The sequence below is a fragment of the Perissodus microlepis genome, chromosome 16 (genome assembly GCF_051167445.1).
Source record: "Perissodus microlepis isolate ML-2025 ecotype Zambia chromosome 16, ASM5116744v1, whole genome shotgun sequence".
In the NCBI taxonomy this organism is placed as follows: Eukaryota; Metazoa; Chordata; class Actinopteri; order Cichliformes; family Cichlidae; genus Perissodus; species Perissodus microlepis.
The window spans coordinates 33,385,101-33,412,819 of record NC_140476.1 but is presented as its reverse complement, the minus strand read 5'-3'; the positions used below and the strand labels follow the sequence as shown (position 1 = coordinate 33,412,819).

The 27,719-nt window shown below is 43.7% G+C and overlaps 1 protein-coding gene across 1 annotated transcript in view; it reads left to right on the top strand.

Moving 5' to 3' along the window:
• cntnap5a (contactin associated protein family member 5a) overlaps positions 1-22,761 on the top strand; it is a 137,106-nt gene extending 114,345 nt beyond the window's left edge. Inside the window, exons 18-24 of the mRNA XM_084907935.1 lie at positions 1,330-1,569; positions 5,196-5,417; positions 11,750-11,883; positions 16,158-16,245; positions 16,337-16,531; positions 17,709-17,783; positions 19,878-22,761. Coding sequence (XP_084764061.1) covers positions 1,330-1,569; positions 5,196-5,417; positions 11,750-11,883; positions 16,158-16,245; positions 16,337-16,531; positions 17,709-17,783; positions 19,878-20,074 — 1,151 coding nt within the window. The 3' untranslated portion in view covers positions 20,075-22,761. The remainder of the gene's footprint in view (positions 1-1,329; positions 1,570-5,195; positions 5,418-11,749; positions 11,884-16,157; positions 16,246-16,336; positions 16,532-17,708; positions 17,784-19,877) is intronic.
• Positions 22,762-27,719: the final 4,958 nt, after the last annotated feature.

Sequence of the window (27,719 nt, the reverse complement as noted above, 5' to 3'; positions counted from 1 at the left end):
ATTTGGACTTTATATTTTGCCAGGATGGACGTTTTTAATCGCTGCTATAAAGATGAGTTTATATCACGCTGTCCATGCAATCGTTCTTTTCCATTATTTTATCCATTCAGCAGCTTTACAGGTAGATGTTTGCGCAGTGTTGCCTTCAAGGTTCAAACATGTCAAATTTATGTTACCAATGAAAAGTTTCACACACAGATAGAAAAATGGAAAACGAAGGCTTAGAGGGAGGAAAGTATTTATATGAACCTGATACTCGTCACGTGTTTGTTAAAGAACTGGGATCCATAGAGTCGATTCAGAACGCTCAAATGTTGTTGCTCTGTTTTTCAGTCGTGTGCTAAACTCACTGAACGTTTGTCATGTCCTCCACACAGGCTGTACTTTACATACTAGTGCTATTTTTATGTCATCATGTTCAGATTACACTTTTAATAAACTGTATGAAAACAAAATCCCTGTAAGAGACTTGGCAGCTTCTAAAGTTGTGTTTATTTCAGATGCTGCTGCTCACTGCTGAGCTGGCACGTGTAACCAAGACAGAAGCGTAACAGTTACACTGTTGCCAGTTTAAGGTTTGAATCCTCCGGTCAGCCCAGTGCCAAACACACAGAGTCCCACAATGTCAGCGTGTGCACAAAAGCTAACACAGCTCCCACTATCACAAACATGCCTTATTTCACCAGAGATTTCACCTGAGGCAGCTCATTACAAATGCCTGCTATATATATATAAATATAGGCAGAGCCTCACTCGATGTGGAACAATACAGGATTTAACAAGTATCATCTGTCAGCCTCGGGGGATCATGAAAGGAGATTATATTCACACATTTGTATTTTTATTTCTCAGATAAATTATTTTCAATCTCAAGTCATCCGTCTTCCACCTTCAGAAAGGAGGAATTTGTCACGAGTCATATTTCTTCTTTCCTGTTTCGCCCACAACATCTCGTCTATCAAATTATACATTTATATATCAGTTTGGTGATGTTTCCTGAACGCGCACAGGACCTCTAAATATGCAACAGTGACCCCTTTATGAGTAAGGTTTGCGTCCACCTCATTCATATTTCTGTCTGCGTGTAGCGACCTAGCATATCCACGTAGCAATCTTAGGACAGCCGAGCTCTTTCAAAGGTCATTTTCTCTGCTTTCTGAAACTTCTTTAGCGTGTGGCTAAAACACAAGCTCATCTTAACTTCATCGCTGCGTAGCTCACTGGCAACTTCGTGGATTTAACATTCAGTTTTAAATGAACCCTGATTTTAAAGTTGCCGCAGGGCGTTATACCACCACATCACCTGTGCATCCTAAATATGTGTCTCAGGAGGAATGGCGTCCCAGCAGAGAGGCTTCCTGGGCTGTATCAGGTCTCTGACCGTCAATGGTGTCAGCTTCGATCTGGAGGAGAGGGCCAAGATGACGCCGGGAGTGAGCGCCGGCTGTCCCGGCTACTGCACCGGATCCAGCAGCCTCTGCCACAACCGAGGGAGGTGCGTGGAGAAAAGCAACGGCTACATCTGTGACTGCTCGCAGTCTGCCTATGGAGGAACCACCTGCAACCAAGGTGAGTCCTTGGAAACAACCGTGCAGGCTGTGTATTTCATTTAATTGAATGATGTTGATTCTAACAAACAGATGATCGATCACCGTCGAGGTTATTCCATTACAGGGAACCAATAGCAAATGCAAGTAATGCAGAAGGCAATTAATACCTGTCCTGACTCCAGCTCCAAGAACATTTCAAATGCATTAGAACAAATTATCTCATGCAGTCTGTGAGCAGAGAAGAGAGCAGACACAAGCACAACAAAAACCCATCAACAGCCTGCACAAATAGCAGAGGAGCAGGCTGTGAAAACAAGCATATGGATGCAGTACAAAGAAACAAATTGAATATACATTCTGTGGGAACAGAGATGAAAAGCCTGGCTGCAAATATGCCTAATCACAGAGTACAATTTACGCCGCTTCGTCCTGTCTGGAATGTTAAATATGAAGGTGGAACCTGTTCACTTCAAAGGTGCTGCTGCTTTCTTACAGCGAGCCGTGGTTTGGTTGTTTCTGCAGGCTTGGTTTCAGCTTCATCTCGCTCTGCGTGGGAGTACGAGCTTTTTGAAACAGATTTTCAAGCACTGTGTATTCAAAGTTTTGTCATGTAGAAACAGTTTAAATGCAGTACTGTGAATGTTGCATCTGAAAGGATCATTCCCGAATATTTAATGTTGCCGCGCTTCCATTGTGTCTCTATTGCTGTATAAGTCACACTAATGTGTGCTGCAGACGTTCAGGGAAACAAAGTCACACTAACAGTTTGTCACTGAAAGCTTTTTCCTTTCTGCAGTGTGAGTGAAAGCAAACAAAGGGCAGACATTTAGCTGCATCTCCATGTGCTCGCCAGCCGACTGACATATTCATCTGCACATGCCCGTCTGTTCTCAGTGATAGTGATACTTTGAGTGCGTGCTGGAGCTCTAACCAATGAGCTTCTTCTCCTTGCTGTAACAGCTTTACCGATCACATGGAAATCTTTGTTTTGGCCAGTTTTGAGTAGTGACTGCAGCAGCTTGAGTTTCGCGCTCTCTCAGGATGTCCTGTTGTCTCTCTCCCACTACATTTAGCTCCTTATCTGTCCTGGTAATGGCCCACTGTGTAACCCCACAGATAGATGTGGTGACAGTGACCCATCGCTTAGTAAAGTTCTGTCTTCAAGCCTCAAGCAGATCCTTTTGGTGTGTTAAAACAGGAAGTGACACAGAGCAGATCTGACTGTGAAGCAAAGTGACGCTGCCCCCTCCTCACAGCTCGTCACTTACATGGTCAAAGGAGCACGCTGACTCCAGGGTCCATCAGTTACAAAGTGACGTTCGTGTTGTATCAAGCAAGACTTCAAACCAGAAGCTGAGAATATTTTCATGTATAAATCAGGTTTTTGGAGAACTGTTCATTTCCCTGAGCCTCCACAACACGTGATCCCTACAGATATGACCCTGGGAATCAAAACTAAACTACTGCAAAATCACCTCAGTTACATAAATCAGAACTAGCCCTGAAGCACAAAGACTGAAGGAATACAAAGTAGCAGTATTGATTAATTTTATCCATATATATCCTGTCTACCATAGAGTGCATGTTGCGTTCGTGTTCGTGAGTCGCAGAGATTTAAATTAAAGTGCTTTTGCTTCATGACAGAACGGAGCCAGTTTCATCTTCTGTTCTTTACTTAGTGTAAACGCCTTTGTTAAAAGCCGGGCACCCAGCAATGACATGCAGCTGAGCTGCCGCTGACTACAGATTATCTGCTTCAGTGGTGTGTGCTAGCAGCAGAGACTGTAGCACTGCTGACACACTCACTGCTAAGGTGTCGCTGCAGCAGCAGCACACTGAGACGGTGGGTAGACACAACGCGGATCTCATCCCACCCACTCTCCAACACGTTCTGCATTTCATTTGAACGTTAAGTTATGGTTTGCTCTGGTTTTTTAACCCAGACAGTAAACAAGTGACCAGCGTAGCATCTGCACGTGTTTAGGTGGCCTCAGCACCAGGTGCTGCAGTCAGGTCCTCTCAGGCTCCTGGAGACAAGTCTGGTTCCAGCCTGTTACTCGTCTTTTCTTGAATGAGTGAAAGAATCAGCTGAACACACACTGATTGAAGTGCATTCAAATATGGATTTTAAAGCCAATATCACTATGTGATTGGATTATTAGTTAAGTGTACATAACAATTAATGGAAGCTTAATTTAGCTTAATTTGATTAATAGTTAAAAACAAGTCTGGTGTTCAGTTCTTTCAGGCTTTTGCTGCAGCGTATCAGACAAACACAGTCATGAATAGACAGGTTTAAAATGAAACTTGGACACATATATATATATACACACATATATATATATATATATATATATATATATATATATATATGTGTGTGTGTATATGTGTGTGTGTACATATATATACTGAAACGTAGGCAGTTTTCATTAAGCATGAAGGTATTTGGGAAACTGTAAAATTGCAAATGTGATCCTCTTTCTTTTGTGAACCTGCTCAAATTCCAGATTTCCTGCAACAATAAAAGTTCAGTGAAGCTTTGATGAAGTTAATGCAAACAGTTCCTACAGGTAATGAGCCGCACACTGGTGCAGAGGAACCAGATGGTTCTTCCGGTGATGGAAGACAAACATAGTGTGAGGAATAAAACCACTTGCAGCTGGTCTTCTCTCACCCCAACCGGTCGCAGCAGATGGCCCCGCCCCTCCCTGAGCCTGGTTCTGCCGGAGGTTTCTTCCTGTTAAAAGGGAGTTTTTCCTTCCCACTGTCGCCAAAGTGCTTGCTCATAGGGGGTCATATGATTGTTGGGTTTTTCTCTGTATCTATGAAGCGCCTTGAGGCGACTTTTGTTGTGATTTGGAGCTATATAAATAAAATTGAATTGAATTGAATTGAATTGGTCTGAGGTGAACGGGGCAGACGTGTGTGGGTGTAACACAGATATGAGCTGCTGCCCTGTGACCACACTGTGACCACACTGTGACTACTCTGAATATACTGAATGAAAATCAAATAATACTGTAAGTGAACATTTAGTATTAATAATGCAAATGCAGTTACACTGCAATGGAAATTCATATAAATGAAAATATGATAATAATGTAAACGTACCTATTAGCTACCTGCTAGCACTGAGTCACTGTGAGCAGCCTTTATACTATTATTGTATGTCTGCACCTCGTAGCTTTAATAAAGTGAGCACGGGGAAGGACGCTGTTGACCCTCCTCACTGTGCTTCGCAGGCTTGTTTTACGGTTGTATGGTCGAGTGTGAGAACTGCAACAGTTTTACACATCAAAGTTGTTTATAGGTCTCTGGCAGTGAGGCTGCATTTGTGGGAGAAAAAAATATTTGTGGGCACAGAGGGAGCCGTGTGAAGTCTGATAAATTGCCCCGAGTGGTGAAAACAGCACGAATATCATGAAATACTAGAATGAGTTTTGCTGCAGCCTTGCTGTGCTGGATGGACACTAAAGCTGGGCTATTTTTAGGTAAGCAACGAAATCCAGTTGATACTGAATAAACCACTCCACATCTGAAGGAGCTCGCTGATTTTGTCTCGGTGATTATTTATTGAGTTATTTTTCTTTAAAGGCTGAATCAGCACCTGAAAGCGTCTCTTCTGTTTTCCCCGTGTCTGCACAGAGGTGTCTGTGTCCTTTGACAGAGAGTCCTCAGTCACCTACACCTTCCAGGAGCCCTTCTCAGTGATGCAGAACAGAAGCTCTCAGGCCTCCACCTCCTCCACGGACAGCAGAGCCAGAGAGGACGTGGCCTTGAGCTTCGTCACCTCCCAGAGACCAGCCATGCTGCTCACTGTCAGCACCTTCAGCCAGCAGTACATCGCTGTCATCCTGGCCACAAATGGTACGTACAGGAATTACACATGGAAATGTTGTTGTAGTTGTGTAATCATGTTCTTCTTTGAATGCAAACTTTAAAAACATGAACATGCTTCTCGTAGGCAAAGAAGCCGTGCTGAATAACACTTGCATCCTGTTATCTGAAGAACAACAGCAGTTCTTTCACAGTATGGGAGGAAATATTTGTTTTGATTCTGTTTTTATGAATCAGAGTTCACTTTGGCTCCGTAGCCCTCTGACTTGGATTCCTGTGTAATTATTTTGAGTATTTGTTGACCACAGAGCAATCTGGGCTTTGTTCTTAAGAGCATTAAGAGAGAAATGTTTGTTTTACAGTCCAGGTGGTGAATTTTGACACGTGAATAAAGGGTGAGTTCAGTGTTCGGGTGAATTTCTCTGGATTTCACTGTATAGCTGTAAATGTGGTGTCAACACTTCCACTGTCACATGGTTCACGTCTTGATTTCAGACAACAGCTGGTTTGCCAGAGTTAACGAGTTGATTAGTGTAGTGATGGAGAGGAGAGGTGAAAACAACCTGCTGTCCAAAAGTGCAGCTCTTGTGCTGACACAAAGCCTCTTCTGTCTCGTGCCTCCCAGAGAAGCATCGCACTTTCAATAGGCCTGAGAGTCTGGGTTATGTAGTGTCACTAATGGGAGTGAGAAGAAAACCATGGTGCCATGCTGGGGCAGGCGTTTTGGGCCTTTTATTGATGAAACCAGCTCTGAATTGAGCGCTGCCACCAGGTCACTGTGTGGAAAACAGGGAGGACAGTAAAGCACAGCTTGAGGCAGGAAAATGGTGGAGTTGTTGGAGTGGAAAGTTTGTACACTTTCTTTTAGAAATGTGTGCAAACACGGCACCACTGTGCTCGGCAGCAGGGCTTTCTCCTCCTTTATTTCCTCCTGAGCTGTTAAATAGGAGGAGGAGGAGGCAGGTGATCAGCTGTGGGGCCCCTGAAGGGAGAACTCGAAGGAAGAAGAAGAAATAATACTGAATAGAAAACGACGGCTCTCATACTGTACAGTATGTATCTGTGTACTGTAGTAGTGAGTGTTAGTGGAGCTTTGGGTCCTGGCAGGCTGAGCAGTACAAACCTGCCAGTGCTCAGCAGCATGAACAACAATAACTGTGCTAACAAAATTACATTTATTTACTTATTTGGTACATTTTAGCTGTATTTGTCAAAGCGTACTCACTTTCTGGTGTCCACTTGGCCACAGATGCATCCACCACACTGCTATAGTACTGAACCTGTATGAATGACAGGGCGGGCTGCTAAGTAATCAGCTTGTATATATGGGCAGAATATTCCCCGGGGGGCTGGAACAGACCCACAGACCACCTCAGTGTGGGGTCCACCTGAAAGGAAAACTCAACAGCTGCCACCAAAAAGCTTTGGTTAGAAAACTGAATCCATAAACTGTACGGGCACAACACACACACAACTGCTAATTAGTGGTAAGTAGCACAGTAATCAGATTACAGATGGAATATCATAAAGACTGCATCTTATTGGATGGCCTGTAGTTCATAGCAGGCCGTGTTATGTGTCAGATAATTCCATTAAAAATGCCCCAAAAGGCTCAAATGGCATAAACACAGTGGTGAGGTCCAGCGAAGCCTAGCAGACAGCAGCTACAGCTGTCAGTCAAAGCAAGCACCAGCTAACTTTAAACACTGTCAGTATCCAAATGGAGCTGTGAGAAAGTAATCAGCCTTACATGAAGGGGAGAAGTGTTCATAGAGGCCAAAACAGCTTTTTGTACCCGTCTGTAAACGTGTTGAATGTTGTTAACATGGAGTCAGAGCTGGCTTCTCCCACAGCCCAAAGACATGCTAATTACTCATTAAGTACCAATTGTTTAACAAATGAAATTAAACTGGCTGTAACAGTGGATGTTTGTTTGTCTGTAGCTTTCGAACCCACGTCCTGTATTTGAGCACAGAAATCCTTTACTGATGATTTAAGTGTCATCACTGATGAGAAAGGAGGGAAAAGGTCCGACACAGAGTTCAGATACTGGAAAGTCTGGATTTTGTTTCCGGGCTTTGGAAAAATGAGTTGCTATCATCAGATAGTACCATCAGATTTATGAAACGTGTGTAACCATCTTTATTTCTCACCAGCCTGCACCAATATGTTGGTAAATCCGAATTATTCAACAGCCTTTTAGACTAGTTTGCATACTATGTGCATACTGCCCTGATTTCTTCTATGAAAGGAAACATGTTTCCCTCCAAGTGACGTAAAGAAAGTAGTGACAGTGTTGTGAGAGAGAAATCTGCACCATCCAGGCAAAAATAAGGAGGAAGTCTGGCTACAGAAAATTAAATGATAGCGCCTGACGTCCAAGGAAGAAGTCAGAACAAGTACATTGTTGCAGTATAAATAGGACAAAAATGATTGTTAGTAGTGGGAGTAAGTCTCTAAAGTCTACGGCAGCCAGGCTGTCAGTTGTATCCATGGTCAGAGGGACGTCTGCATTTACAGGTAGGAAAATCTGGATAACTCCCAGAATTTTCCATGAATGTTCTCGTGATTTGCACACGGCTGTGTGTGTGTGTAGGCACTGTTAGTACACGAGGCCCGTTCTTACAGTACTTATGCATCCACATCGCTTTGATTTCCTGTTCTACGCTGCATTGTTATGTTCTCCATTTGTGTTTGTTTCATGCGTCGCGCTCACACGTAACCGAAACCTGTATCTGCTGTGAAACTGACTTTGAGTCAATCAGGAGTCTGAAGGACGGCCGCGTGGGGAGGATGGGTGTTTGCTGGTAACAGTGAAGGAGGTCAACCACAGCGGTAGACGTGATAGCAGGGTGATATAGATTTGAAGGTGGATGGGTAGAAAAAGAATCTGGAGAAATGCATGGATTTATGGAGCAGGACATCAGCTCACCACACCTGTGTTTAAACACCAGCACGCAAAAACAAAAGGTAGGAAGACTTATATGAAAACACAGGGTTTATCCCACAAGTGGAAACGATGGTCTCTGCTCTCTGCAGCTCAGTTACTGCGACGTCTTGTTGGGGTTAAGCACGCCCACCTGCAGCATCGGAGGGTGTTAGTTACACAACACCTGTTTTCCTTTCTTTTAACCCCTTTTTGGTATCAGGGAGAACTCCTACATCCCTGTTACCATGGTTACCAAATGATATAATGCATAATTACACAGCAGATTGCTCCCTTGACGGTGAACTGGTTCCAAGTTCACTCGGAGGCTGAGAGCGATTGTGTAAAAAATAGAATCTGCCTAAAGTAGAACGATTTAGTCATATTTGCAGGGCTCTTCAGTTTAATGCACAGCAACAGTTCACTGCATGTGTGAAGGTCTGTTTGTTGAATGTTGTGTAGATTGTGCTGTTGACACTTGGTGCTTTTGATGGAAGATCAGAGCGTGAGAACAGAAAGTCAAGCACATAATTACTTTATGCAGGTCACAAAGTCAAACGCAGTCGCGGCAGATCAGCAGGAGTCAGCGCCGGCCAACCAGCTGATGGATCGCCCGATACTCTTCTGCAGAGCCGGTCACATACAGCAGCGGTCCCCAACCTTTTTTGCGCCACGGACCGGTTTATGCCCGACAATATTTTCAGGGACCGGCCTTTAAGGTGTCGCGGATAAATACAACAAAATAAAACTAGTACCGGTACCGAAAAAAAGAAGATTTATTCATAACACACGTGAAAAGACCCAGGAAAACCGAGTAAACGATAAAAACGATAACAAAATAACGCTGAAAACCGATAAAAACCCTGAAAACCAGACATTTCACACCTGAGCCTCAACTCTCGCGGCCCGGTACCAAACGACTCACGGACCGGTACCGGTCCGAGGCCCGCGGGTTGGGGACCGCTGACATACAGCATGCACACGAGGGGTGGGCGATACACGCAAAATATGCAGTAACAATATCTGTGAAGACAGAAAAAGCCTCTGTGGTGCCTGCAGCTTGTGGGCCGCAGCATTAAGTAAATGCAGAAACCAGATTTCCCAGTTAGCTGCTGTCACTGGTCACACACTCCCTGACTGTGTGCAGCAGCAGCATAGTGGCGCCACAGCGGTGACACAAGTACAAAGTGACTGCAGAACACTTTAGTTTAACAATAACTGAAGTCACTCAGCCCTGGAGTTCGTGTCACGTTGTAAAGCTCATGTGGGAAGTTGTGTCTTTGTTAAATCTCGGGTCCAGCTTTTGAAGCAGCTGTTTAAAGAACTGCTTTTCCATTATATGTAACTGCATCATTAATTTCCATCCCTCGTTTCACTTCCTGTCATATGGAGTGCAGCTAGCTAGCGCTCTAGTGACACTCTGAGGAGTCATTTGTTTGTGCGGCACATCAGCAGCTGCTGGGATCTCCTCCCGGTGAGTCTGCTTCTGCTCAGCTGTGTTGGAGCCTTCTTTCCACCTTCAGTAGGAACAATATTTTGCAAATGAGGTTGTTGGAATGATTATCGGAGGCTGACGTGCAGCTCTGTCTTGCATTAGGGAATGTAAACACATGGCACTGCGGTGACAGCTCTATGTGACATTTTCACATCATGTTCAAATGTATTCTCGTCATATTCCACACGATATGATATAATGTTATATGATGGTCTGTCTCTACTTTCTGCAGTACAATCCTGTTCAGCTGATGCTGACGAGGGTACCACACTGTGTCCAGCACTGCTTTAATGCAGACAGAGGGGTCTGTACCTGTAGCAGGTACCTGTACCTTACCTTTGTGAACTTCTGGCACTAACCTTTGTACCATTTCAAGCTGTTCATTGGACTTGCACAACTTGAATTGAAATAAATAACTGGGAGTATTGGGGTGTTATAACAGCAGCAGTGTTTATGGCAGGGCTGGTAGGTCCGTAGTCTTTCTGTATCTGTTTCCTTAATAAGTTTAATTTGAAATGTTTCTCCTCACATACAAGGTCTTGAATAATCAGCCCATCATATCCTACAGACCTCATAGTACCACATAAACCAGCAGAGCACCTAACTCTCAGACTGGTTCCTGGGATATCTAAAAGTAGAGGGGAGGCAGAGTCTCCAGCTTTCAGGCCCCTCTTCTGTGAAATCCCAGCTTGGAGTCAGGAAACAGACAGCCTCTCTACTTTTAAGATTAAGCCTAAAACTTTCAGTGTAGATAAAACTTATAGTGTGGGTTGCATTGGGGTACCCTGAATCCTTCCCTAGTTACACTGCAATAGGCCTACAGGCTGCTGGGGGCTTCCCATGTCACCAGTTTGCCCATCTGTATCTGGAAGTCCCAAAGGATCTCCCAACATCTAACCTGCAGTCCACTGACATCTCCTGTAGCGGTGCTATTTATCACGTACGACTTCACTTTAAATCAATTGTGGGACTGAAATAAACACTGTTTGGACACAGACTGAGATTTAGGATGGTTACTGTTAACCTACTAATGTTACTATGAGGTATAACATTCACCACATGATGTTAGCTTAAGCATTAGAAAATATTAGACATTGCTCATATTTTAGCCTATTTTAGCTCCACTGTTTGACTTGGATCCTGGAGGAAAAGGTCCCTGCATATGTTACAGCTTATCACTCAGAGTCTCCATTTTTCAGATTGAGACACAACAAAGACCTCAGAGCTTTAAGCTAACAGCCACGCTACATCCAAACCTGCGAGTGCCACATTGAGTGACACCTCTGTGCAGTTTTTAGCCAGAGCCCTAATCCGCTCGTGTGTGTAATACCTGAGCAGCCAAATTGCATGGGTCTCTGTAAACAGTGAAGGGCAGGGGAGACACTTTATCCACAGTGACCTTGCTCTGTTGGAGCACTCTCAGGATCTGAAATGAATCACAACACAAAGCCCTTCACTTACAGACTGGGAATTGTAATATTGACCTAGCCCCACTTGACAATGCATAGCTTTCTGACTCTTTGATCTGGCAGCGTGTGTGTGTGTGTGTGCGTGTGTGTGTGTGTGTGTGTGTGTGTGTGTGTGTGTGTGTGCGTGTGTGTGTGTGTGTGTCTGGCCCGGGGAGGGGGGGCTGAGCACATATTGACTCGCTCAGTTTTCAGAGCAAAGAGCTATGAGATAAATATTTGCAGACTCTCGAGAGTAACTGAAGAAGCTTGGATATAGTGGTGTATTTATAAATAGGCAGTCCCCTTCTTGCAGCAGACAGATGTATTCTCTTATCTTATCACCCATTAGAATGCAGGGTACACATTTTTGAATCCTGGTAATGTTATATGTACAAGATTGGATTTAGACCTGTAGATTCCAAGTGTTCATCGAACACTGAGCACAAGATGAAGCGTCGCGTTGCTCTGTAACAGTTTATGCTTTGTTTTCCAGGGAGTGTGCAGATCTGGTATCACCTGCAGACAGGCAAGAAACCGGACGTCTTCACTCCCACCCCGAGTAATCTGGCAGATGGACGTCTTCATCGAATCAGAATCCACCGAGTCGGCAAAAACCTCTACGTACAGGTCAGTAACACCGGTACAGGAAGTCCTGCATAAGGACGTGCTGTCTCACAGAGCGTGGTTGCATAGTAGAGAGTACAAATAAAGCACACAGTGATTAAAGTGAGCTTTCCAAACCTTACAATAAGTTATTCAATCCTGTGGGTGGAACCACACAGAAGAACCAGGTGAGTTCTCACTCAGCCGGGTGTTCCTTCAACCTGTTCACACTGAGATACTCAACAAATCAGGAACTAATGATCTCCACTGTCTGGCCTGCACAGTCCTCACTTTACTCCATGCTTATCTCTGTCAAGCCTTCATGGACACTTACAGATTCAGTATTTATCTGTCACACATGCAACACAGGTGTGACACAGAACTGGAAGAGTCACCACAGAAAGGCTCCTGCTTCTAAAGCTTGGTGTGGAGTTTGGATGTTCTCCCTGTGCAGGCTCCCTGTGGCCACTCCAAAGACACGCATGCTAGATCAAGAGATTAGACAGTGGCTGTGATGTATAAAGTGCTTGCAGTGTGTATGATGTGAGTATAGGGCTAAGTGTGATTCGTCTTAGGTGCTTTGTAATCATTTCCTGTTCAGTCACATATCACAGTCTGTCTGCTAGGTAAAGGTAGAATGACTCATTATCCAAATCTGTTGTAGATTATCTGGGTTTTTTATATATTCTGACCTGTTTTCTACAATAAATTACTACATTTTGTGTTATTCAAAGTTAATGTAAGAATAAGATGCACAGCTGTATCCATGCTAGCTGTTCTGCTACATCAAGAGTAGCATCATCAAACAGCATTTAAGCTGCTGATGCTCTTCAGTATCACTTACCAAATTCAGCGTATCCTGACTTGGCTAAATGCACAGAGGGCAGGAAACCTCAGACCTGCAGCAGGTTAGCTGATCACAGCTCCAGAAAGAAAACTAACGTACTGGACCCACATAACTCTGTGAGTAATTCCCCCACTGCACTGAATCTTCTCCCAGTTTGACTCCTAAGTGTGAGGAATGAAATACAATATTCTTTGGAAGAGTTTTTTGATAATACACATTAAATTTACCCGGGGAGGCCTTAAACCAGAGCAGGTGACCTGCCACCCATCAAATACAATATGACCCAAAAACGAAAGAGACTAAACCTAACTGACTTCAAAGAGCAGCAACATGCACCATACACCATCTTTATGTGAACTCAACACTGTTTGTTTGCATCCAGCGCCAATTTTATTTATACAGCACATTTCATTATGCAGTGTTGAAGATAACATAGAAGAAAAACACATGTAGTTTTGTCTTAAGGGGATTTAAAGACGTTAAAGACGTGCATGCACACACATCCAGAGTTACTGAGTGTAGACCTGTGAGGACAGAAAGGGTTGAGTATGTTTTTGAATATATGTAATTTACAGGTCAGCAGGCAGCTCGTCCAGGAACAGGCCCTCAGCACACTTAGATCTAATCCTGGGACCAGCTGATGACCTGAGAGGTCTGACAACGATAAATATCGGATGACGATATAGAAACATCTGTCGTTTCATTTGACGCTATCGTTTATTTCGTGGTGTCGCAAAATAAGCTGTTTACAGCAATATTTGTTCGTGGTTCTGATGTCACTGTAGTTATTATTAATTTCTTAAAGTTCTCTCTTTCTCTTATATTTAATATAACCACACTACGGACGGACAAGCGCCTGTTTTTATGGGTTGTCGTTAGCAACAACGACGGTAACAGCATCGCGTGTCCGCTTGTTTATGTTCCACATAAACCTTTCACAATAAAGCTCAAGATCCTGTTGAGACTTTTCAAAATAAACTGAATCACGTGAAAGATGCAGATTATTTACGATGAGAAGTAAAAAAAGAGCCGCCAGGTGCTAAGAAATAAACCTTAGACTCCAACGTTAGAACAGGCTTTTCCCCGCAGCACGCCGTGGAATAAATACTCACAAAGAAAACGGCGGCTGTTACAACTTATGTCTAAAAATGTATCGTTTCATGCATCGTTAAAACACTCGACTCCAGCTACACGACGCCCAGCTGGAAACACTTCACGCAAGTCGAGCTGCCCGAGATTCACAGAATTTACAGAAAATGTTACATTTCTGTGATTTATATCGTTATCGGACGATAGATGTCTTATATCGGGATATGAGATCTTGGTCATATCGCACAGCCCTAGGTCTGACTGCAGGTCCATAATGTGCTGAGGGGCCTCATGGATTTTAAAGTTAACTCTCTGACTTCAGTATCTGGGTGATATGGTCAGGTTTCCTTGTATGAGCAAGAAAAGTTGTCTTAGTTGAGTAGAGTAACCTGCTTGGCATGAACACATTTCTAGGTCAGTTTGAAATTACATTTTCTAACTTTTGACATATTTGTATCGATTCCAAGGTTGCTCACTGTGTTTAAGAGACAGGGATGGTAAATATGTGATCAACTATAATATCTAAAAGGTTTCTAGACCTCCAACAGTTAATATTATTAATACAACTGATGAGTCTTTGAACAGAGGTTAGATTACCAGAGGAATGTGATGTGTTTATTAACTGCCCAAGGATATAATATATCATTTGAGTTCTGTATGATAGTGCTGTACCAAGCAGACACATAAAGTCATGGACCAGGGACTGACTGACTGACTGAGGAGCCCTGATTGAATTTTTGTTTGTGCAAATCTAAAACTAATAATTGAAATATAAAAACTTCAGCTGTGAAGAGAACCAATCAATAACCAGACCTAATAAAACAATTGAACCATCAGGTCATCTTAATGCATGCTCACTCATCCAGGTGAGGAACTCCTAAAAGGTTGATTCTGTTCATGTGGACGTGGCGTTTTCCTCCGTCAGTCTCAGCTGACTGCAGCTTTCCAACCTTAGAAACAGGACATTTGTACAGTGACTGAAACCAGCAGCACTGAGGGAACCATGGGCTGTTTCATTAATATGGAAATTGTCACGACCATTGATCAACAACCACTGATCAAAGCCCAATAATCATTGATCAGTGGCCACGTTTAGACCGTACACAGAGTTCCTGCAGAGATCAACACAAGACGTTCAGTATCTGCTGTTACAAACGACCCGTTCAGTGGAACAAAGTTCTGCAGGGCAGCGGCGCCCTTTTGCACTACAGACCGGTTTATGTCCAGCAATATTTTTATGGTGTTGCGGATGAATACAACAAAATAAAACCAGTACCAAAAAACAAGAAGATTTATTCATAACACACAGGAAAAGACCCAGGGAAACCGAGTTAGCGATAAAAACAATTAAAAAACCAAAACGATACAAACCCTGAAAACCATCATTTCTCACCCGAGCCTGAACCCTCACGGCCCGGTACCAAACGACTCACCCGTGGCCCGGGGGCTGGTTTGGTTTCCTCTCAGTACGCCTTTCTGGTAATTCTAAATTGGTAATTGATGTGAGGTAGATAAAGTGTTGTGCGTATGTTGCAGGTATTTCCCTTCTTTGTTGCGTTGGCAGTTTTCACTTTACCATTGCACTCTCGTTCTTTTCTGCAATAAAAAGTCCACGCTGCAGGCTGCGCCACTGCTTTCCTGCTTGATTGTAGCTCAAGTGCAAGCAGTGAGATGGCATGGCAGGCAACCAGACGGACAGTCCCGAGGAATCGAACTAATGTTGCGTGGAACATTCCCATCCCAATTATCCTGCAGGATTTTCTGGTAGAGAGCAGAATTCATAAGTTGCGTCACGGTGCTGGTCCTGGCTGGGACCTCAGTTTGAGTCTTAGTCAGGTTTTAAATAACGTTTTCACATCGGACCAGGTAGGTGTGGATTTGAATGAAATCATCATTTAACTTGTTGTGTATTTACTCAGATGATCAAAGTTATTTGATGATCAGGAACATGTAAGTGTGACAAACATGCAAAAGAAAATTAAGAACTGAGGAAGTGTGCAAATACGTTTTTACAGCACTGTAGCTATTTGAGCGAAACAATGTAACTAACATGACGAGACAGCAGGATTGAACTATTCAGCATCTTCATCTGAAGAGGAAAGGTGTGCACATCATGTGCTTCTTTTCATGCAATAGAAAACTGAAACCCTACACTTTTATTGCACGTTAAGCGATTATTCTGAGTCAGCATGACGGCACAGAGGTACAAGGTCAAACTCACTTCAGAGTTGTAGGGAGAGCTGGTTTCAGGTGAGGCTGCAGTGAACACACAGCTCGCTCTTACGCTGAGCTGCAGCTGCTGTTACCTTGCTTTGAATTTCTTGTAATCACCTTGTTATCTGATTTCTTTCTATCCAACCAGATCAACCAGGACATCCACAGAAAGTACACACTGTCATCTGACGCAGAGCTGATCCTCATACGATCGCTGACGTTAGGCAAAGTCACCAGTAAGTCTCTGTAATCAATCCTTCTCATTCAGCTTTGACCGAACGAAGCTGAGCCAGAAGCATTTCTCACTTCTCGGCTGTGTCTTTGTAGGAATGGAGAATTTTGATGAGGAAGTGATACAAGGAGCTTCTAAAGGTTTCATTGGCTGCCTTTCCTCAGTCCAGTTTAATCATGTCGCACCACTGAAGGTAGCGCTGACCAATCGCGGGAGCTCATTGGTCACCGTCCGTGGCCCGCTGGTCCAATCAAATTGTGGCGCGCTAGCCGAGTCACATACTCTGCAAGGTAAAACATCCACATCCGTGACACCGATGATCTGTTTATTTAGACTCACAAACACACGAGCTGATTGTTTCTCTCTGTTAATGCTGAGTCTTTAAAGCACTTTGAGGAAATCGTTGCTGTGATTTGTTTCTATATAAATAAAACTGAACTACAGTGATTTGAGAAATTTGGATAGAATGAAACCATCAGCTGTGCAATTCTTCATAAATGGAATAAAAATAAAAGGACCATCTATTGTCCTCGGTCTGGAGCTCAGAATCAAAATCTGAGACTGAACATGTGAATCGTAGTGGATCAGCCCAAAATCACACAGCAGTAATGATCTAAAGCACGCTGGGACCGCAGTCACCACCGTTGGCAACACTACGGCGTCATGGATGGAAATATTGCAGCCCCCACAAAGTCCCCTTGCTCAAGAAGCCACAGCGTAAGTTTGCCAGTGAACATCTAAATGGTTCAGAGAAGGCTTGGATAAAAGTATCGTGGTCACATGAAACCAAACCTGAGCTACTGAAGAGTTTCTGTTTCAATTTGTGATGGTTAGGATCATATTTCCATAACAGTGTGGTTAGCATTAGCATTGGATTTGATCTTATGTACACAGGCCAGAGCTCTCTGTAGGGTTTGTTATCTTTAAGACCAGCACTGGTTCCCATGTTTGCTTTTTTCCTGTTATATCAACACCGAGCTGGCTTTTTGCTAGCATTGCTCTGTGCGTCTTTCACAGCGATCAGTTTTAAAGAAGATGACCCCGACCCGCATGTAAAATAGTTTCTCGTTTGCCTGAAGTCCAGACAGAAAGACAGCTGTTCTCACTGGACTGGATGTGTTACAGAAACGTGGCTGACGTCACGGCGGTCCAACAAGCCAAAGAGCTATAAACCAAACAGACATGATCACAGTAAGAAGCTCGCTAACTGGATTGTGTAAATCTGGACTTCCAGGGTTGTACTGCTGTTTAAAACCATTTTCAGAAGCAGAGAAATTTAAATAGACTGTTTGTCTTTGCCTCTCACGAGAATCAAAGGGCAGCAACCTGAAATGAACCAAATCTACTCATCATGTCATGGACTGTACTGCAGCACGCCTCGTTTTGCAGGAGGAGACGACAGCTAGTCAGTAAAGAGAAGTTGACATGGTATGTATGAAAATGATGATGTTTCTCTTTGCTCTGCAGATCAGGCTGTAAATGCAAATAAAGACAAAGAGCAGCGTGCCGGCAGCACCCAGAAGGATTTGGCTGTAATAGCAGGTCTGTGCTGTGCTCCTGTTTTTCCTTTGCTTAATTGAAAATGAGTCCCAGCTGTTTGTCATTTGTCATTCTCTCCATTTGGCTCCGTCTTAATGCTTTTTCCTTATCTCTCGATAACTCGGCCCAGCTCGAGCTTATTGCCGCGATCGTGTCTTAAACCTTCTTTTTATTTGAAATGAAACTTGATGCTGTAATGTGTGTTTTCTGAACAAGCAAGCATTTAAATCTATATCTACATGTCCCCAGATATTACTTATAAAGCCTATCAGAGGCCCTATAACTGTGATCATCTTTAAGTAATTAGCAGGATCACAGTGTTCATTCTCTGAGGTGCCGTGCCTGTTTCCGATAACACCTCTGTCATCTGTTCTGCTGTCTGTAAGGTAAATATGAAGACACAACACAGTCGAGCTCAACATAAAGGCTGGAATCAGGACAATTTCATTTAAATGTTGTCAATTAACTTGTTTTTTGTGAAATCACAACCAACAAAGAGTGAAGGAAGCTGTCTCCCGCGGTGACCGTGAGACAGCTTCTTGGCTCAGACCAGTTTCCAGGCAACCATCAGGGACTCCAAGGTGTTACTGATCCCTCAGATTCACCACAGACACATGACAGGGTTGCAGTCTTTTCATCAGCCTCTTGACAAGAAGACAAATCAGTACATTTCTCAATAAAAGTCACATTATTCAATCACAGTCAGAGGATTGGTCAGCTCCAATCAATAAATGATACGATAGCTTTGATTGTTACAAACATTTATTTCATTCAACTTGTTTATTTTAGTTTAGCTCTTCGGAAATTTGACATCATCTCTTTGTTTTGGCTGCAGATTAAATTGTGATGCATCCTGTTTTCTTTAATTATCTTTGTAAATCATGTCTAATCAATGATGTTTGTCACAGGAGGACGGCAGTCTCGTTTGATTCTCCTTTCAAAGGCACAAAGGGGATTCTAATACTGAAGGAAGCTTACTTTGAGTTAAAATTCATCCATGTAAAATTTCACTCACACAATGTGCGCAGGAGTGTTCAAATCTCTTCATGACAAACTCATTGTCAGACCAGGTGGACTCAGTTTTAGGAAAGTAAATTAGATTAGATTAAATTAGCTTCTTCACCGTCGTTTGTAAAATTTGTCTGGATCATTTTTACCAAACTTGCTGAGAAATAAAGAGATAATTGCTTTGGTCAGAAGTCTCCGTCCACTCATCCGGGGGATGAATGTCGTGGTAATCTGTATATGCAGACTATACATACAGGCTCAAATATGTACATATATCTGTTCGCAAGGTAGCGTTAGCTTAGATTAACCATGTATCAGCATCAGTTGGTACAGTGTCATTACGTATGAGAATGATCATCTTTATCGTGTTTGACTCCAGAAGGCTTGACTGGTCCGTGTGGGCAGCTGTAAATCCCAGTCAGATTCAAAGTTGTTGGTGTTGGAGCTTCTCTCTCTGCCAGCCCCCTCTTGGTCCATCGCAGTGTAAAACTCCACTGTGGACAGGGATGCTGTTCCAGCAGTCCTTGGTTGTCCTTGAATATTCTAACCAGTGTGTCTCCTCCCAGACCCGTGGGGACGCATCCAAATAAGTTGTACTTGTGTGAAGTCGTTTTAACTAATGATGCTGGAAGTCCTGAAGAAACAGCCTTTGTCCTTATGTATTCACTCAGCTACCTTTGGGATCAATCCAATGTCAAACTAGTCCTTTTTATGCTGCCATGATAAACAGATAAACTACCAGCAGTACAATAGTCGGTCGAGATCACTAACGAGTCGTTAGCCTTCACACACTGGAACCTTCACTTATTCAAATATTTGAGTGTACGTAGACTCCTGTGTAGAGAACATCTTGTGCTCTCATTACTTTAAAGTCATTAAATGTTGATGCTGTTCAGGTATCCTTGAGAGGAACTGTTCAAAGAAATCATTCAATCAGAGACCAAACGTGCAGTAATCCCTGCTTTAAGGTGGCCGCGCTGTGTCCACATGTGTGCAGGGCTAAACATGCTGCTAACACTCCTGCACTACTTAAATCTGAGGCCACCAACACCGCCATCATCTAACGTGCCTTCCCTGCGTCGTTTCCAGGTGTGGTCACTGCAGTGGTCTTCATAACCGTGTGCGCACTGGCTGTGGTGATCCGCCTGGTGTACCAGCAGCGGCGGGCCCAGAGGAGCAGCGGCAGCATCAAAGAGGAGCACAGACACAGCATGTACACAGACTACAGGACTGAGCTGCACCTCCACAACCCAGTCAGAGACAGCGTGAAGGAATACTACATCTGACTGCAGCGTGCAGCCGATGTCACAAACTTACCTCTTTCTTCTAAAGGACTCACAGGTGGTCGTGCTGCCGCAGGATTTCTTACAACACTGCATATCTCCGCCCTGGAAGTTCCCCAGGGACTCTGCAAAAGTCAGCAGACTCCACTCTCAATGCTCCTGTAAAAGCAAGCGGCTGAATCTTTGCAGCTCGTAGTGTATTTGATGTTGGTGAAATTGTCAGAATCAAGCTGCCGTGGTTTCCGTCATTGCGAAATGTGTAAAGCAAAAGTCGATCGTTCCCAGGGGTGAGCGCGGGGGCGTGGGCGAGCGCGGCGAGCGCAGAAGCCGCCGACTGTCCTGGATGTGCACAACAATATTTCCACATTTCTGTGGGACTCACTAAATTGTATTTGTTAGTCAGGAAATGTAGGCAAGGCCTGTAAGATATGCATCCATCCGCTGCTCTCTATTTGTTTTTCCACTGGGGCTGAATGTTGAAGCAAAGGGACAACACTGCCTACACTGTGTGAGTGCCTCATTTGCATATTTGTTTGGATTTGAGTTCTTGGTGTGACCCTCACAGACGCAGGCACATTTCCCCAGAAAAGAGCTTATTGTCATTCGCTGCAGGAAACAGAAGAAAATGGGCATTTCATAGAATTTCATCGTCTCTAGAGCGCAGCCGTTGGCGATGGGTGACCATCGCTAACATTTCTTTCAACAGGCTGTTTACCACGGTGCTGTTGATAGCAGCGTGGAAGCTGACAGATGGAACAGGCCCATAGATTCTTTGTTGATGTGCAGCGAGGGCCTCATTTATCAACGTCTGCAGGAAGAAAATAATAATAATGATGACCATGATAATAAAAACTGATAGCGTGCCCACAGCAGAAGTGTTTAGCACATCATGAAGTTACCCTCAGCACATAGACGGGGGTCCACACACCCACATATTTGAGGTTTCTGGGTGAGAGAAGTGACCACAATAACCCCTGTTTGTGTTGTGTTGTCATCATTCCCAGATTCATATCAGCTTCTCAGCTCATGTCTCAGACGAGCTGCTCGAGCTCCTTTAACCCACTTTCACAAACAAAGGTGTGACCAGCGTGTGAGGCTGCTGAGCTCACAGCAGACGTGTCACATATGTAAGGGATGGATGTAGCCGCCATGGCATCCTTTAGAAAGCCTCATGCTAAGCACTGATAGCCCAGCAATCAGTCACACTGTAAAGCCCTGTTTTATTCTCTGTTTGACTCAACGAGGACCAGCCCCCTGCTGGCCAATGGGACCAGTGAACATCTCGTCACAGTCTTTTCTATAAACCTGACCACAGCATGGCCACGCTACATGTTATGTGGATAAATGAACATTTGGGATCTTTATGTGACGTCGCTACTTTCATGTGACAACAACAAAACTTGATATTAACGAGGATGCAGAAAAATGTCAGCTGATAAATGAGGCCCTGACTCAGTAACTGTCAACAGCGAGTGTTGCAGGTGAAGGAGATGCAATATGTAAAAAAGGTGTGAATTGTGTCATAAAGTAGCAGAAATAAGAAAATAACTGAGAGAAATGTATTATTTATAGCAGTTATTTATGCCAAGACTAAAGGGTGTAATCGTCAAGCAGAGGGTCCATGTGAAACACCACAGGCAGCCAGAAGCAGCAGTTACAGCCTCCAACCCTGGAGCTTGTGTTCAGTAACATACAGACAGCAGTTTGCTTCATACGACAGGTTTTGGGTTCACAGAAGTCACAGTAACGAGGTTAAAATCACAGCAGCACGTTTGCGAGGTTTCGTGGAGGAGAACGTCCGAATTTTGCTGGCAAATGTGTGGGAATTGTTTCATAGCAGCATTCACTTGTGGAGCACCAAAGCCGTAGAGCAGGAGTTTAATCTGGCTTGTATTTTAGAGCACTACCCGGCAGTGCTTAGAGCTTTTTGCATAAAAGAAGACGGCCAATATCATACCGGATGGAATTAATTTATCTTCAGATTTACTGGGAGTGCAGTGGTTTCTGTCTCAAATGGACATGTGACAAAGGCAAATCAAAGGATGGATGGAAATGGAGACTACTTTGCTTTTTTAGATCCTTGCTTCTAGTGGGCAGGAAGGTGATGCCAGAGAAAACAAATCACGTTATCTAAATTTCAGAAGCATCTTTTTGAGCCCAGTTCTGCATTATCACACTGATCTCATTATCCTGGGCTCAGCTGCTCTCTGGCTGCATACCTGTCTTTGTCACCATCAGTTATGCTTTGAACTTAACGGGCTAAACGTAAAGGTTAAGTCCAAAGAAAAGCTGACAGAAACACGGCCATTTATTTAGCATCTTGTCATGAACTCAAGTGTTCATTCTCCTGGGATCTAAATGTCAGAATAAAATGTTTAAAAAACAAAGCAGTGAGATTTCCCTCACGTAGAAATGTTTGGACCGGTGCACTGATGAATACAAAGACTGGAGCTCCAGCTGATGAAGGACAGCGGTGTGGCTGAGCCCGTGTACCCTCTCTGTGCATGTCCTCCAAATACACCTGAAGATGATCCCCATATTTGTGAATGAATACATACCTCTGAGAGTTTCAGTTACACTGCAATGGGTAATATCATGTGCTCACTTCTTAATGATTTGTATAGCTGCGGTTTTATTAAGAATCTATTGTATAGATGTATAATTTAATAATAAAAGTCGATATATTGCTACTTTTTGTTGTAAAATGGCTTCACTTCTATACAAATACAGACCATTTACTTCTGAACCTTAAAGGTGCATCTGCATTAAACTGATATCCCCAGAGGATCAAACAGGGCTGGGCAGCACTAACACACTGTGCAGTCAGTCTTTACTGCTACAGACTCATTCACGAAGTGGCCTGGAGGGAAATGGGATGACGCACACATCTGGACATCTGAAGTGAAAGTTTCAGTTACAGAAGCCAACGTTAACGTACGGTTACATTGTAACCTTGGTTCTCTGAGTGAGAGTCTCGATGTGATGGAGAACAGGCTTTTTGTTTGATTATTGAGCTGTTTATGCTTCTGTACCTTTGACCTGTCTTTTTTCCTTTGTCTAACAAGGACAAAGTTCACTCACAGTTTTAGTATTGATCAAGATGAGCGACGGATTACAGGCAGGATGTCCAGCATGGCATCAATCTCTGTCTGTGCCCAACCACACAAAGTCGATTCATCTCTCAGTGTGAAGAAAGATCAGGTCTGAACAGAGAAACAGAAAAACACTCCGATCAAAGCTGAGTCGTCACCATAGTGTTTGTTTGTTTTATGAAAATGTTTAATGACAGTTATTGATTGTTACAGCTTAAAAAAACAAAACAAATTAAGAGTGTTTTCGTGGAAGAACGTTCTCATGCTGCTGTGGTTTTCTCTTATAACTTTGTTGTTCAAGCAGACGAGGACTCGCTTTGATTGTCTCAGCATTCTCAGCTTCAAGGAAGAGCTTTACCAGTTTTGCAGTGATGTTCAGGAAGGAACAGTAAGCTGGAGATTTTCAGAAACAGTGAGTACATACAAACTCACTAAAGTGGTAGTTGGATCAGTTCTGTCCTCCGGATGTGAGAAGGATGAAAGCTTTCAGTCACTCTGTTTAGCAATGAACTGGCACCGGTGTTCAACACAGGCTTTCCTTATCTCTCAATTTTGTTATTAGCATTTTGAAGTTTATGAAGTGTATTTATATGTTTGGACACTGGCAACAAAAGTGTAACATTTGAGTAATGTTGAAACAAATAGCTGTTGGAAGACTGATAACCAATTAGGTCAATTAGTAACAAGCTTGTGTATAAAAGAGCAGAAAGTCTTTCCGACATGAGGATGGAGGTGAGGCCCTGCATCAGCAGCACAGATGGCTACAATCTTCAGACCTTGAGGGAGCACTACAGAGGGGCTATACTGGATTTCTTATTTCAGAAAAACCATTGCAAATGACATTGTGTACTGCTTTCCAGACCTGTGGCACACTGAAAAAAATGGGTGTATTACGAAACAACAAATGAGGCTGCGAACTGCAGCTGAACTCTGATATCAGGCATCAGTGGGAAACCACTGGATGCTCAAAAGTACAGCAGTCTGTTTTCTCAGTTCTCGCATACTTGGACTGATGTTGAAATAAGAGGTGATGCAACACAGTGTGAAGCGTGCCCCTGCTCCTGCCATCAAATTAAAAATGAGCATTTCTTATTCTGCACAGTTACATGTTAGAAAACAAATAGAAGTGCACGATGTATCACCGACTGCTGCGCCTGGAGAACAAGAAATAAGAAAATACACAGATACATGAATCAACAGTCTTCTTATAGTGTGCATGAGTGCCTGTGTCTTTGTCACATATGTATTTGATAATGATGGTGGGAAGCTGCAGCGATGCCGCCCAGAGGCCTGGAGGCAGACAGACATGGGACCAGGACCAGCCGAAGGCCCAAAGAGGACCGAAGGGTGGAAGCCAAAGGTGAGAGTCCCAGAGGACCAGAGACAAGGGCCAGCTGACCCTGCTAGAGGCCGGCCCCCCTGGTACGAGTCGTTGACAGGGCCCCAGAAGCCCAGGACTACCTGGCACCCAGCAGTGTTTGTACTTTATTAAAATGTAAGATATAAATGTCTGTAACTATATTTTAGACATACAAACAACTTTGGAAGCGGGGCAGTATTTTTGGAGAATATTCACAGAAGGCATCCTCAGAGGGGATTGAACACCTCTATATTGAAAACGGGCGATAAAAAGCAGTGAATCCGCTCAATAACTCCCGGAGGCTGGTGTTCACTTAGTTGGCACCTTTACTGGTAAAAACGGCACACGGGATCAGGATAGGAGCTGCATTTGTTTCCTCTCGTCATTGGAATTTTATAAGACTAAGTTTGCAAATGTCTGGAGTTTTATTCACAATTATACACAAACAGTAATAAAGATTTACTGCAATGGTCAGTATAATTGGAGCAGTACACAAAATACATTCCCTCTACTAACGTATACCATTAGTGTAAGTGGCAATTACAACAAAACAACTGACAAGTGAAGCAACTAAACTTATGCAAATAAATTTATGCTTATCGATTCAAAACTGACGCTAAAAATATTTTATATAAACTGTTTGGTATAAGTTGTTCCTGCTACTCCAAGCGCTCGTGTCGTGTGCACAGGCAAAAGCAACTTACAAGAGTACAAAAGTGTTCATAGCAAGAAACAGGAAAGTGTCTACTTTGCTGTGCTCCCCAGTATTTTGATAATTGCTGTGCAAAGTTTAGATCAATAAGATCTTCAGGCAGCTCAGGAAGAAGAAAACAGGAAGAAATAGATCCAAGGGATGAAGCACGGGGCTGCAATTATTAATGAAACACTCTTAGAGCAATTCTCACATGAAGTATTTCTATATGTACAGTGTTCTAATAAAGAAAAGTTTAATAATAATAAAATGTGCCATCCTGGTGTTTTCACAGTTTAGTGTTCCTTTGTGCAAAAGAAACAGTGTGGTGAATACCCACACCTCTGTGACTTTCCCCTGACACTGTGGGTGTGTCGACACTTGCAAGTTAGCCGCTAGCATGCTCATTAGTAAGCACTGTGTAAATAAGCAGCTCACTCTTTCTCCAACGATCTATATGTGCCAAAGTTTTTGTGCAAAAAATGGGAACCTATAACAATATTGATGTTCTCAGCACATAAAGATCCCACAGCTCGCAGGGACGTAGAACCATCAGTAAATTGAGAGCTTCACTTTTACACTCAGCTCTCTCTTCACCACAACAGACCAGCACGGCGTCCGCATCACTGCGGCCGCTGCAACAATCCGTCTGACGATCTCCCTTCTCCCGTCACTCGTGAACAAGACCCCGAGATGCTTAAACTCCTCCCCTCAGGGCAGGGTCTCGTCCCTGGCACTCTACTCTTTTCATGGCCTCAGATTTGGAGGCGCTGATTCTCATTCCCGCTGCTTCACACTCGGCTGCGAACCATTTCAGTGCAAGAGGCCATCACCCGATGAAGCCACCAGAACCACATCATCTGCGAAAATCAGAGATGAGATCCTGAGACCACCGAAGTGAAAGCCCTCCGCCACTTGGCTCCGCCTAGAAATTCTGTCCATAAAGATTACGAACAGAATCTGTGACAAAGGGCAGCCCAGGCGGAGCCCATCACCCAAACGAGTCCGACTTGTTGCAGGCAATGCGAACCAAGCTCTTACAACAGCTGTGTAAGGATCAAAGGGCCTGTAGCAATGGGCCAGACACCCCATACTCCCAAAGCACCTCCCATAGCACACTCTGAGGGACACGGTTGAGTTCCTTCTCCAAGTCCACAAAGTCTGAAAAATGGGAACCAACACCCTGCTCTGCCAATCCAGAGGTACCGCTCCTGATCTCCACGCAACATTGTGGAAGTGTGTCCCCCTCATCCCCAGAAACTGCCTCCTCCATGGAAGACGTGCCAGTGGGATTAAGGAGGTCCTCGAAGTATTCCTTCCACCTCCCGACAGTGTTCTCAGTCGAAGTCAGCAGCGCTCCACCCGCACTGTGGGGCTAGGGGGTTAGCACCACGACAGGCGCCAACCACCTTGCAGCTCAGTGCAGCAGCTTCAGCAGTGGGAGTGCTGAACATAGTCCATTGTTCCCAGTCTCCCTTGGAATGAAGCTCTGTTGGAGATGTGTGTTGAAGATCTTACAGACTGGGGCCTCTGCCAGGTGTTCCCAGCACATCCTCACTATTTGTGTCTGTCCAGCGTCCTCCCCCGCCACCTGATCCAAATCACCACCAGGTGGTGATCAGTTGACAGCTCAGCCCCTCTCATTACCCGAGTATCCAGAACATATGGCCGCAGGTCTGGTGATACGATTACAAAATCAGCCATCGAGTATAAAGTCATCAGTTTAAAGTCGTGAAATCAGATCTACGGACTGCTGACGTTGTTTTCTAGTCACAATTCTTAACTTTAGGATGCAAAGACAGTGGATGACTGCTGAATGATCAAAATATCATTATGTGCATACATTTTCTTTTAACTCACTGTTACTACTGGTTACTTTGTTAGGCTTAGGCAACAAATTAATGTGGCTTAAAACAGCTGCACACGGGACTCAAACCCTGTTCTTCTGGGTCCAACTCTAAGCTGACAGTTTCCTCCTCCACTAAACCTTTACTCAATAACATAACTGTCTTTCCAAAAGACAATATCCCTTAAATACAAAAAAAATGAAAGTTTAACTCATGAAAACCTTATTTTTAATTGTTGCTTTACATGAAGTTCACCTCACCTGGTACACCCTGGACAGGTTTGCCAGTCAGTCGCAGGACTAACAAATAGAGACAGACAACCATTCGCACCTATGGGCAATTTAGAGTCACCAGTTAACCTATCCCCACTAACTGCATGTCTTTGAACTGTGGGAGGGGGCCAGATTAACCCATGCGAACACGGGGAGAACATGCAAACTCCACACAGAAAGACCTGACGGTGGAATCAAACTCAAAACCTTCTTGCTGTGAGGCAATGGAGCCTTAAAGTTACACGTGAAAGCTGTTTATTTGGTTTTTGCTGTTGAGAATTTTTAGATTGTTAGAGTCTGGATTGAAGTCAGTCACTCTTCTTCTTCTGGCATGCATACACCTGTTTTCATCACACATGAACCTTTTTCATTGCAAGTCTGGAACT